At 45.2% G+C, this 13,549-nt stretch overlaps 1 protein-coding gene across 2 annotated transcripts in view; it reads left to right on the forward strand.

Moving 5' to 3' along the window:
* fbxw4 (F-box and WD repeat domain containing 4) overlaps positions 1–12,932 on the forward strand; it is a 109,508-nt gene extending 96,576 nt beyond the window's left edge. For both annotated transcript variants that reach the window (XM_052027048.1, XM_052027049.1), the window contains 3 exons: positions 5,918–6,058; positions 9,904–10,045; positions 12,786–12,932. In XM_052027048.1, coding sequence (XP_051883008.1) covers positions 5,918–6,058; positions 9,904–10,045; positions 12,786–12,920 — 418 coding nt within the window. In that variant the 3' untranslated portion in view covers positions 12,921–12,932. The remainder of the gene's footprint in view (positions 1–5,917; positions 6,059–9,903; positions 10,046–12,785) is intronic.
* The last annotated feature ends 617 nt before the right edge of the window (positions 12,933–13,549 follow it).

Here is a 13,549-nt window from a genome sequence, read left to right on the forward strand (position 1 = left end):
AGTGGGTTTTGGGTCACCTCCAACGTTGAGAATCTGCAACACAATAACACTCCACTCCAGGTTAATGTCAAGGATTAGTCAAACTACTTGACGATAAAGCTTGTCAAGGGATGCTTACAAGAGACTGTTGCTAGGGCCAGCCTAGCTGCTTTAACTGGTTGCTAGGGGCAAGGTATCGAGGTGCAATGTAGTCATGCACAGTCATGGCCAAGGGGAGAATTGCACATTGACAAAGAAATTGTTACTCTAAATAATCTTCCCTTTGGAAAGCGAGTGAGGAGCAGGTCTACCCCAGCGTGTGGCTAGCTGTGATCCGAGGAGTGTAGTTAGTCTCTGCTGGGCCTGTGTTGGGCGCTCCGTTAGATCTCCAGCACTTTGCTTCAACTAATAAGCTCCTTTTGCAAACCATTCCCCCAGACAAAGGTGTTTATTTATTTTTTAACATTGCCTGGCCTTTTTTCTCCGCTCTGCTCCAGCTTTTGGTGTGGTCTCCATCTTAATAAAGTCTGACCCTGCCGATATGCCAGGTCAGTCAAATTAAATAGTCACCATTCTCTTTTTTTGGCAGTGTGCAGTGGGCTTGCTCTTTACAATGTTTGCAAACTTTTAGCAGCTTCGTTCATGTTGCTCTGTAACTGTGTTTTCCCTCAACCGCAGATGATGGATTGTTTCTCAATGATATTTGGAAAAATCAAAAAGAAGTACTGTTGTACAGATGAAGACTACAGCCTTCCACCCCCCGCCCCTCCCCACACTCCTGTCCACATGATCCCAGCCAAGAAGGTTCCTGCCTTTTTCCCTATGGATATCTGTGATACATTTCATTTCAGGCCATGGGCTAGGTCTCAGCTGGAATACTGTGTCCAGTTCTGGTCACCAGACTTTAGAAAGGCTGTCAGTACCTTGGGAAAGGTGCCAGGATTTACCAGGGTGCTACCCGAGACTGTAGAACCTGAGTCTGTCCACTTTAGAGCAGCAAAGGTTAGGGAGAGGTTGAACTGTGAGTTGCTTTGCATAGAGTGAATGAGGAAAAACAGTTTCCAGTGGCAGGTGGTTCAGTGATCACAGATTTAAGGATGTTGTTGAAAGAACCTGAGGGGAGATGGGAATTGAATTTGACCTGAGGGGAAATGGGAATGCTTGCTGATTCAGTGAGCTTTCCAAGGGGAATTGGACATACTTGAAGGGGAAAAATTTACAGAGCCATGGAGAAAGAAAGGGGGAATGGGGTTAATGGGAGAACTTTCAAAGGACCAGCCGAGGCAGGGTGGACCAAATGGCTTCCCTGGTTGAAAGATTTTACGATTAACCCTTTTCCCTCTCTTATAGTTCAGTGGCCAGAGACATCGTCCAGCTGATGGGCTTTATGTTTCATGTTGATTTGATGGCAGAGTTATTGTTGCCGTGCATTGCTAGGTGAAGCAAAGGATACCATCTGATGACCCTTGGAGTCTATGCAAGAGGTGATGTTCCCCTGAAGTTTTGTCCATGCAGGAGGCCTGGCTTTCAAAGTGGGTGGAGTCAAGATAGGACAGGACTTATAGTTGGGGAGAGTGGGATTACTTCTTAAATGTGAAAATGGGTATGTTTTTACTAAACATTGAAGCTGCCGGTAATCTGTTTGTTTTCACAGTTCCCTGTGTACAAAAGGAGCAGAGCCTACAGCCTTGTGAATGACTTCAGTCAATACCCTTGACCTAGAACACACGGAGCACCATCACCGTCAGTTCCAGATCTCAGTGCAATAATCAAAAGAATTCTGTCCACACTGATCATTTCAGGAATCATTTTGTTTCACTAAGGTCCTGATTGCACTTCTTAGCAAAGGTACTTGGGAAATGCTGAGAACTGCACAGTAGGGAAACTGGCTGTTTGGCCCAACTGATCATTACCACCCTCTCCCAGCCAATGTCATTACCATCTGTGTCATCCATTTCCTCTTCCTTTGCACCCTATCACAGACGTCCTTCTGTTCTCTCCACCCACCCCACCTTCGCTGAAACTTAAAACAAGCTTGTTTTCCCACCACCTTAGTTCTGATGGAAGGTCGTCCGCCTAAAACAACTCACTCTTTCCCTCTTCACAGATGCTGCCTGACCTGCTGACTGTTTCCAATATTTCGTATTTTTATTTCAGATTTTAAGTTTTTCTTTGGTTTTCGATAATAGTAAGTGTAACTAAACAGAGAGAAATGTGCAGGTTTTCTAAGAGAAGGAGAAGAGACACAATTCACTAAATGGTACAATTTAAAACTAGGTTCAGGAAATGAGAAATATCTGCATGTTCTTACACAAATCTTTGAGGCTGATAGACAAATTGAAAAGTCTGTTTAAAAATGTTTATAGGATCTTTGCTTTATAATCAGGTATTAAATGTACAAAGAAAGCACAAGAACACAAGAAAATAGGAGCAAGGGAGGGCCATCAGATCCATCAAGCCTGCTCCATCATTCAATCTGATCATGGCTGATCTGTGTTGGCCTCAGCTCCTCTATTCCTTGATCTTTCAAATATTTACTCACCTCCACTTTAAATACTTCTACTGATCCAGCTTCCTCCACCTGCCAGGACAGGGAATTCCAGAGATTCAACACCCTCTGCAAGAAGAAAGTTCTACACACCTCAGTTTTAAATGACCGTCCTCTTATCTTGCAGTTATGTTCTCTTGTTCAATACTTTCCCACAACTGGAAACATCCCAACATCTACCCTGTCAAGCCCCTTCAGGATCTCATATGTTATAGTAAGGTCACCCCTCGTTCCTCTAAACTCCCAGGAATACACACACAAACTTTTTAGTCTCTTGCTAGGACAACCTTCTCATCCCAAGAATTATCCTGGTGAATCTCCTTTGTACTGCCTCCAATGTTACTATACCTTTTAGGTAAGGGGACCCACAACTGTCCACAGTACTCCAGATGTGGCCTCACCAACACCCTGTATAACTGGAACAAAACCTGCCAATTTTTAGACTCCAACCCCTTTGCAATGAGGCCAAAATGCCATTTGCCTTCTTAACTACTTGTTGGACCTGCCAGCTGGCTTTTGTGATTCATGCACTAAAACACCTCAATCCCTCTGAACTTCACTCAGTTGCAGTCTCTCTCCATTTAGATAATAAACTACCTTTTGATTTCTCTTACTGAAGTGCATAACCTCAGACTTCCCCACATTAAGCTCCATTTGCCAGCTTTTTGCCCACTATTTCTATCTCTATCCCATTGCAGAATCACAATATCCTTGTCATAACATGGCCTTCCATCTATTTTCATATCTTTGACAACTTTGGAAACCTTACATAGAACATAGAACACTACAGCACAGTACAGGCCCTTCGGCCCACAATATTGTGCCGACATTTTATCCTGCTCTAAGATCTATCTAACCCTTCCCTCCAACACAGCCCTCCATTTCTCTATCATTCATGTGGCTACCTAAGAGTCTCTTAAATGTCCCTAATGTATCTGCCCCACAACCTCTGCCGGCAGTGCGTTCCACGCACCCACCACTCTCTGTGTAAAAAAAACTTAAGCCTGACATCCCCATTATACCTTCCTCCAATCACCTTAAAATTATGTCCCCTTGTGTTAGCCATTTCTGCCCTGGGAAAAAGTCTCTGACTGTCCACTCGATCTATGCCTTTTATCATCTTGTGCACCTCTATCAAGTCACCTCTCATCCTCCTCCTCTCCAAAGAGAAAAGCCCCAGCTCACTCAACCTTGTGTACTGTTCCTTCTTCCAGGTCATTAAATAGTGAACAGTTGTGGATCAAGAACTATTTCCTGCAGTCCATCAGATCCAGACAACTTGTCTGCCTTTAGCCCCCTGAGTTTTTCCATTACTTGATTCCCCGTAATTGAAATTTTTGTAAGTTTTACCATCTTCTTTGAAATTGCCCATCTGATATCTGAGGGATATTAGCAATGTCTTCCACTGTGAAGCTGGGTACAAAAAATGTATTTAACATTATCTGCCATGTCATTGTATGCGGTTATTAATTCATCAGCCTTGTTCTCTAAAGGCCCCACATTTACCTTAGCTGCCCTCTTCCAATTTATATATCCATGGAAACTTCTGCCGTTTGTTTGGAAACTACCTGCAAGTTTTCTCTCAGAATTCATTTTCTCCATTGTTATGAGCTTTTCAGTCTTCTGCTGCTGGATCCTGGAATCCGAGTCCCCTGATCTACCACCAGGTCTCACCACTTCATATACCCTACTTTTCAAATCAACGTTATCCTTTACCTCCTTTGTTAACCACGGATTGTGCCTCTTTCTCATGGAATCCCTCTTTTTGATTAGGATAGACTCTTGCTGAGCATTACAGCATTTTGAATATCTACTTCTGTTCATCTACTGACCTGCCTCTTAGCTCGTTTACCCAGTCCACCTTGGATGACAACTCCCTCACACCATTGTAATATCCTTTATTTAAATTGAAGACGCTGGTTATGTGTCACCCTCAAACTACGTTTGTGATTCTTTCATATTGTGGTCACTACCCCCCTAGGGGACCTTTAACCACAAGATCCCTTATTAATCCTTCCTCGTTACGTAAGACCAAATCTAAAATAGCCCATTCCCGGGTAGGCTTTAACGTACTGCTCTAAAAAGCAGTCCCTGATGCATTCCACAAATTCTTTTTGCATTGCATGAACTCTTTATAAATCTTTGGTCATTCCTCAGCTGCAGTTCTGTGTCCAGTTGTGGGCCCACACTTTAGTCGGACAGGGGGTAGAGGGCACTTCCTACAGTGAATCCAGGGATGGCGTCCCCCAGTTACGCGGAGAGGCTGGGTTACTCAGAGATTTTTGTAGGGATGTTGAAAATCATGGAAGTTCCTGACAGAGTAAATCAAAAGAGATTGTTTGCAGTGGTAGGAGAGTCGGTGATGAGAGAGCTGCAGAATCATGGAACCTCCTCGTGGGGAGATGAGGCAGAAATAGTTGCCATAGAGATCTCCACCACACCACCTGACAGGATGGTGGAAGCAGATTCAATAGCAAATATCAAAGGAGAATTGGATAAAGACCAGAAAAGTTGCAGGAATTTGCAAAAGAGTAGTGGAGTGGAGATAAATGGATCACTCTTTCAAAACCGGCCACATGATGGGCGTGGCCTCTCTCTGTCCTGCAAGGGCAATGACACTTTTTGTCCTCCCACAGGGCTCAGCTCTGTGAGTGTGAGAAGATCCCACCAGCATCCTCGCCCTGACTCTCACCTACATCCCGACACTAGGTGGGCATCAGTGGCAGATTTCCTTGTGCAAGCTCCCATCCCCTGCTTCAGCCACCTTCATGAATTAGCTCAAAGTTGCTGTGGCCCACATCAGTCCCTGACCTTGGCTCTGATTCAGTTGGCAGCTCTCATTCAGCAGGTTGTGTGATTAAATCCCACTCCAGAGGTTTGAGCCTAATGCAGACCAAATCGCCTTGTACCACAGTAAGTGAAGGACTGACTTTTAGATGAGACGTCAGACTGAGACTCCACCAGTCATCTTGGAGGAACATGTATGATCCCATGGCCGCTGTTGTGAAGAGAGCAGGGCAATTCTTCCCAACATCCAGGCTGTTGTTTGTTCCTCAAATCACATCACTGAACCAAAAGATAAAGCAGAATATTTTGGAAAGAGGTCAGCAAGAAATGGAGTTAATGTTTCAGATTGGTGGCGTTTCTTCTGATGCCCTGGAGGATCAGATCATTTACACAGTGCTGTTTGTGGGAACTTGCTGTACACAGATTGACCGTCACGATTCCTACGTTTCCAACATTGGCCACTCAGAAAATTCTTCTCTGGCTGGAACATACTTTGGCACATCCTGGGGCCACCTGAGTTGCCATAATGATGTGCTTCTTTCTAGCCAGGTGTAAACTCTATTCCTCAGCACGCAGTCACACCCTGCTTCTGATCACTTCCAGTGGGCAGCTGGAGACCAGCCTGGGGTCGGACTTTCGAAGGGGAGCTGGGGTTCTGGACATCCTGTACGAGAGTCCCTCGGTCATGCTGACTTGTGGGTACGATGCCTACATCAGGCAGTGGGATGTGCGAGCCAGCACCAGGTAAGCCAAGCTTCCTGTGTACCTCTTCCCCTCTCTTTCCCTACCCACCTACAGACTCTCATTCACAAACTCGTGCTTTTCCCTTGTGTGTTTCCCGGCCACAGGATACCCCAAACCATTTTACAGCCAACAGTCCTTGTGTGAAATTTGTCACTATTCCCATATAGGAAACGCAGCAATCAGTTTACCCAGAGCAAACTGCAAAACACAGCTTCAGGGAGGGTGACGCGGGGCGGTGACGGTGTAAGGGAGGGTGACGTGGGGCGGTGACGGTGTAAGGGAGGGTGACGCGGGGCAGTGACGGTGTAAGGGTGTTGCGGGGCAGTGACGGTGTAAGGGGGGTGACGCGGGGCGATGACGGTGTAAGGGAGGGTGATATGGGGCAGAGATGAGCACTATCTTTAGAAATCTATCTAAACTGGAAGAGCAGACTGTGAAATTATGTCAGCTTATAGATTCTTGAGAATTATTCTGAATGTGAGCAGAAAGAAAGGGGTTGTGAGCAGTGAGAGGTGGCAGGATAACTCAGGGAGACAGGGAGGTCACCTGCAGCTTCAAGCAACCCGGCCTGCTCTGTGTGACCAGAGGATGTGCCGTGTGCTGTGATCCTATCTGTCCCGTGGAGTACTGCTGCCACCTGTTGGTACTGCAGAAATTGCGGGAAATTCACTCACTGAAAACTTCCTCACTGAGGTGAGTCGTGTTGCTGATGAGGTGCTGACTGGAACATCCCGCTTGTACCTAGTGTCAGGGCAGATTTGGCAACGTTTGATAAAGACTAAAAAAGTAAAATACTGCTCCATCAAACATAGCCAGAGCAGCGTTAGAAGTAGAGAGTCAAGCTGCTTGTACATCATCCCATTGAATACACCCAGGGCAGGGACAAGAAAGGGTTAGCTACAAAGTCATGCTCTCTCTACACTGGATAGTGCAAAAGAGGAACAACGAGGGAGTGTTCATGGGTTCATGGACTGTTCAGAAATCTGATGGCGGAGGGGAAGAAGCTGTTCCTGAATTGTTGAGTGTGGGTCTTCAGGCTCCTGTACCTCCTCCCCGATGGTAGTAACGTGAAGAGGGCATGTCCCGGGTGGTGAGGGTCCTTAATGATGGATGCTGCCTTCTTGAGGCACCGCCTCTCGAAGATGTCCTTGATGTGGGAGGAGAGAGCAAAGAGACTTCAAGGTGATTCAGATAAGTGACTGAGTGGGCAAATGTATGGCAGATGCAGTTTAACATGGATAAATGTGAAGTTATCCCTTTAGTAGGTAAAAGGAGCAGAGTATTACTTAAGTAATGGTAGATTAGGAAATGTTGATGTACAGACGAGTCTGGGTAAACCAGTCACTGAAGCAGGTGCTGAAGAATTAAAAGAAGCAAATGGTGTAATGGACCTTCATTGCAAGAGGTTTTGAGTATTGAGGCAAAGATGTCTTTTTGTAATTTTACAGGGTGTTGGTCAGATCACACCTGGAGTATTGTGTGCATTTTTAATTTTCTTACCAAAGAAAGGATAGATTCATCCTTGAGAGTGCAACAGAAGTTCACCAGACTTATTCCTGTGATGGCAGGGGTGTTGAATGAGGAAAGATTGGGTTGACTAGACATGCATGGAAGAATGAGAGGGGATGCCTTTGAAAAGTACAAAATTCTGACAGAGCTGGACAGACTGGCTGTGGAGCGGGGTGGTGTAGAATCCTCGATTACAGAAGTTCTTGAATATATTGAAGAACGCATGAGAACACAAAAGGCCTCAAAAGGGTTTGAGGAGAGGTGGGAATGTGCTAATGAGATGGAGAATCAGGCGTGATGGTATTGAATGGAGGATCAGGCAGCGGAGGGGTGGTATCCGCGGGCACCCTGGGTGAATTCCACGATCAGTGGGCCCCCCAGGGGATTGCGTGTGTCATGGACGGTGTGAATGAGATTCTTATCTGAAGTAGTGCGTTTTGCGGTACTTTAGTTAGCGTTATCTGCTGTAGTTGTATGTCTGTGTAGTTTTTATTCCTTCTATTAGTTGTTGTAGTTTTGACACTGGATGTCATTTTGTGGTGCTTTTGGAGAATAAACTTCTGTATATTCATGAAACAAAATGGAGGAACAGGACTGAATGGCCTCCTCCTGCACCGATTTGCTGTGTCTGTGTTTGGTAGAAATACAAAAATAGTGTGTTCTTTTTAAACGTTGACAGGTTGTGAAATGTTGATGTTCAAAGGGACCTGGGTGTTCTAGTACACAATCACTGAAGGCCAGCATACAGGTGCAGCAGGCAGTTAGGAAGACAGATGGTCTCAGCCTTCATTGCAAGAGTAAAGATGTCTTACTGCAGATATACAAGGCCCCGATGAGGCGGCACCTGGAATATTGTGCACAGTCTTACTTAAACAATGATGTATTTACTATAGAATGACTGTAGCAAAGATTCACCAAACTGGTTCCTGGGATGATAGGCCTGTAATGTGAAGGCTGATTGAGTGGATTGGACCTCTTCTCTAGAGTTCAGGAGAATGAAAGTTGGCATTTAAACTAACAAAGTACTTTGAGGACTCAGGATAGAGGCAGGAAGGATATTTCATTAAGGAGTCTTCAACTTGGGGTCATGTCTCAAAATAGACTGACGTTTCTTCACTCAAAGTGTGGTGGCTCTGAGGAATTCTTTCCTTAGAGGCCTATGTCACTGAGTATATTCAAAGAAGATGATAGATTTTTAGATGTTAAGGAAATCCAAGAATATGGGGTTAGTGCAGGAAAGTGGCCCAGAGATAAAGGATCAGCCATGATCTTACTGAACGGCAGAGCAGCACAGGGAGCTGAATGGCCTTCTCCAAAGTTTTCTTATTTAAACTTAAGGGACTGCTCTTTTGGATGAAATTTGAAACTGAGGCCCTATCTTTTCGCTTGGGTGAACGTAAAGATTGCATGACACTTTCTGGAGATCAGGAGAGTTCCTCCCCGTGTCTTGCCCAATATTTATCCCTTAACTCTCAGTAAAAATATCTGGTCATTATCACATTGTCCTCAGTGGGGTTTTGTGTTGGACACTTTGACTGCTGTGCTTCAAGACCCTTCATCAGTCGTTTGTCCATTTCCCTCCATAGATGCCGCCTAACCCGCTGAGTTCCTCCAGCGATTTTTGTGTTGCTATTTTTTCTGTACTGTCTTCTTACAAAGTTCCCCACTATCTCATTACCCTCTTCACCTCCTTCCAAAACCTCTTGCCTTGGAACGAGTAGGGTGATAAATCTCCGGAGTGATTCCTGGAATGAAAGAGTTGTCTTGTGAGTGGAGGTTGGGTCGATACTCAGTGAAACTTTGAAAAATGAGAGCTGATCTCATTTAAACATTTTTTCTCTCATGGGAGAATCTAGGACAAGGAGTATGGTTTCAGAATAAGGGGTCAACCATGAGGAGAAATTACTTTTTTTAAGTCATGAACCTGGATTTCTTTACCCAAGGAGAATTTATTTAGATTCCAGCATCTGCAGTCCTTTGTTTCTTGAGAATTTATTTAATGCTGATCTCGACAGATTTTTGTATTATTGGGGAATCCAGGGCACAAACATTGAGGCAAAGATTAAATCAGTTACAATGATACTGATTGCCAGATGGCCAACTCCTGCTCTCAGTTCTTGTTTCTCTCTTATATTGCTAAAATCTTATTTCTGACCATCTCCTTTATAGTCTATCCTCCCCACACCATCCCACTTACCCTTTCCCGTTTCCTCCCCAAATAGTTATGGTTGGTGAATTTGATGGGTGTTAATGTGCTCATGTGCAACGTATAGGATTGCCAATGCCACCAAGCGGTGAGATGCTGTCTCTGTTCCACCCTGTGTCTCCTGTTACAGGCGCTGTGTGATGGAATGGGAAGAGCCACACGACAGTGCACTCTACTGCTTGCAGACCGATGGAAACTTCATGATCGCCAGTGGCTCCTCACACTATGGCGTCGTCCGTCTCTGGGACAAGAGGCAGTCAAAGAGTCTCCAGGTAGGACGGTTATGGCAGATGGTAAGACTGTTCCCAGCCCTTTCTTTCCTGAGGGTGCCATCATCATTGCCTCACTGGAAGCCCCGAACTACTGGTGCCAGACTGGTTTGATGGGTTTTGCTGGCTTGCCTCAAAGTCGGAAGACTTTGGGTTCAATCCCATTGTAGAAAATCAAACACATAATATGGATTCATGGTCCGAGCTAGCACTCAACCTCCAGAGGCACTGCTCTTCAGATAAATATTAAAGCAAGTGCCTATTGTCTCAGTGAACAGGGAAGATCCACCTCACCATCTCCATGAAGGAGTCGTTGATCTTTTCCTGCTGTCCCAGTTGTATTTTTCCAGATTAACTGCTCGATATCATAACACTTTGTGTGGGACCTTCCTACTGCCACAAGAGTGACTGCCCTTGAAGGAGCACTTCATTGGTGGGAGAGTCATTTATTCTTTACATGTCCGTGTCGTCCTGATTCCTGACTAGAGGGAAAGTTGAATTTAAACCCAAACTCTGTGGTCCACATTTTCATTGACCAGCAGGCTACTTCCTGATAGACATCACTTGTATAAGCCAATGTCTCTTCCTGCTCAGTGGTGTTTGATAGTCACAGCGATGCACAATATGCAACGTAGAAACAGGTCGTTCTCTGCTCGAAGAAAAACACGCAGGCAACATTTGTGGAGAAAAGCAGGCAGAAGGAGAAGAAGGGTCCTAACCGGAAACGTTGACTGCCTGCTTTTCTCCATGGACGCTGCCTGGCCTGCTGAGTTCCTCCAGCATCATCGTGTTTCTCATCTCGATTCCAGCATCTGCAGCCCTTTGTTTTTCATTCCCTGCTCTATGCAAGTGATTCATCACTGCATGAGCCTCCTTCCAGTCACACAATGTACAAGTTAGGAGCAGGAGGCCACTCAGTCCTCGAGACAGCTCTGTGATGGCTGTTCTGATTGTAATCTTAGCTCTGCATTCCTGTCTACCCTTGGTAATCTTTCTCCCCCATTCACTGGTCAAGAACCTATCTCCCTCCACCTGACAAATATCCTAAGACTTTTCTTCAGTGAAGAGAGTTCCAAAGACTCATAACAATCTGAGAGCAAAATTTTCACCTCATCTCAGCCCTTTGTTATTAAACCGTGACCCTTAGTTCTAGGTTCTCCCACAAGAGGAAACATCCTCTCCTCACCCAGCTTGTAAAACATTCAGGATCTTATCCCTCTCCATCTTCCCCCATCCCCATGCTCCCTATCTTTCTCCCTCATCTGTTTACCCAGCTTCCCTGTAAATGTTGCCTCAGCTGCTTCTTACGGGAGCCAGTTCCACAGTCTCACCACTCTTGAGGTAAAGTTTTCCCTGGATTCTTTATCACATTTATTTGTGACAATATTTTTCAGGCCACTGGATCCCCCACAAGTGAAAACATCACAATCTTTTTCTTTGAACCCTTCTTCATCTTAAAGCCCATTGTCAGATGATCTTTTAGCCTTGCTGAGTCCAACCTGTTTGATCCTTGACAGTCGTAGCAAGAAAGGAGACATCAGTGTGGAACGACTTCCCTCACAGCAGAACACATCCCTGCAGAGTGCAGCCACTGTCACAGGGGCAGCCCCTACTGGAGTGGGGATTTGGAACCCTGGATGTGAGCAAGGGTATAGGAACTAGGTGCTACAGAAGCCCCACTCATTCAATGTAATTAATACAGGCAGACGGATCAATGGAGAGTTTCTTGGCACATTGTGCTTTCTGTTCCTGGTTTGCGGTGCCACAGCAGCACAGCACAGGAAGAGGTCTTCGCACAGATTTCCTGTTTTTTAAGGCAATTCTTCACGTGACTTCAACCTGTGGGTTTTTGGGTACAAACAGGTTTTAAACCTCGGGCCATCAAGTATTTTTCTCAGCCACCCTAACCCTACTCCAGTTGTAACACTGTCCAACTTCCTGCTTCTTTTGAGCTCTGACAGGTCTGATATTCCTTAATATTCCTTAACATTCACCTCGTTGACAGCTTTTACTGAGCTCCCTATAGAGGTTAACCGTATTGGCTGGTTTGATGCTTCTAGTTAGAGCTCCAGCATTCAGCCATTTAAATGAATCTTGTGTGCGTGCGTTGTTGAAGATGGAAGCCAGAGACTTCCTGCCAGGTGGCCCCACATCTGTAGCTGTGCTCCATCAGGCCCCAGTACTGTGCTGGGAAATCCCCCCCCCCCCCCCCCCCCCCCCCCCACCCACCCATGAGGATTCTGACCCTGCCGATTTGGAGGCATAGAAGTTTTCTTTCAAATTAATGAGTAATTATTTATAAATATTTGTATTTTAAATAAATTTTAAATTATTTAATTCATAGCTGTTTAGGCATTTAAAGACTATTAAAATCTCACAGCTTTGACCAGATTCAAAGTTCTGGATTTCATGGTGGATTCGAGGCCAGGTCTTGATCACACCCCAGACCTCACTGCCCAATGCCATTTACAAACGGCCAGCAGGATCCACCCTCAGTATCTGGGCAAGGTGAGTACAGGACACAAGAGCTGTGAGTGCTGAATTGGCTTCAGCATGATCCGACCCAGTCTCTCCTCACTCGGTGAACTGTGCTCCTGTGAAGAACCTCAGGACATTTGACCTAAACAATTCCTTGTTGAATCAGGAGACCCTGCATTTCCTGGGCCCTAACAGCAATTGTGCATAAATAGCAGCAAAGCCCAAGTTTCCAAGCTAACCGATGTTCTGTTTCCTCTTCCTCTAGATGTTCTTCCTGTCCTCCCCCAGCAGCAGCCCCGTGTACTGCCTCCGATTTACTACCTCGCACCTCTATGCTGCCTTAGCCCATGCACTTTATACACTGGATTTTACATCCTCGGACTCGTGGCTTGCAAAATAAACCGCATTTGGCATAAAATGAGACATCTCCGGAACTGCGCACCTAAAGTCAAAGGCTGTCCAGTACATTGGCAGATGATGCATTTGAGACAGAAACCACTCCTTCACCCTACTAGCTCTGCAGCCCCTTCAAAAATCACCTTTTGTGGCTTTTTTTTTAAAATATAAAGAGAAAGTTGTTTATTTGCAATAAATTTTATATGACTTGTGAATAAGTATTGTCCAGTCGCTCAGTGTCATCTGTAACTGGACATGTACATACAGAAGTTGCTAAGGGCTGTAGCAATGTCCTGATGTTTGCAAGCATTTTTTAAAATAAAAAGCCTTGCATTTCCAAATGAAACAGCCTTGTCTCTCAGACATCCCACAGTGCTTCGTGTGGACCCATTGTAACGCAAGCAAAATCGACAGCCGATTTGTGCACAAGATCCAACGGCTGCTGGGCTGGGCGAGGCATCCCAGCAAGCAACTGACTTGAAATCGTGGAGCACTTTGAGGCGAAAGTTGCGACAATATTGAACGTTGATACAACTAATCCCTGACCACCATGAAATGAAGGTGTTCTGCATTAGAAAATCGCCAGAAATTTAATTGAACTTTTACATACAGTGTTGGAAGGTGGATTTGAAA

Source organism: Pristis pectinata, chromosome 12 (genome assembly GCF_009764475.1).
Source record: "Pristis pectinata isolate sPriPec2 chromosome 12, sPriPec2.1.pri, whole genome shotgun sequence".
Classification (NCBI taxonomy): domain Eukaryota; kingdom Metazoa; phylum Chordata; class Chondrichthyes; order Rhinopristiformes; family Pristidae; genus Pristis; species Pristis pectinata.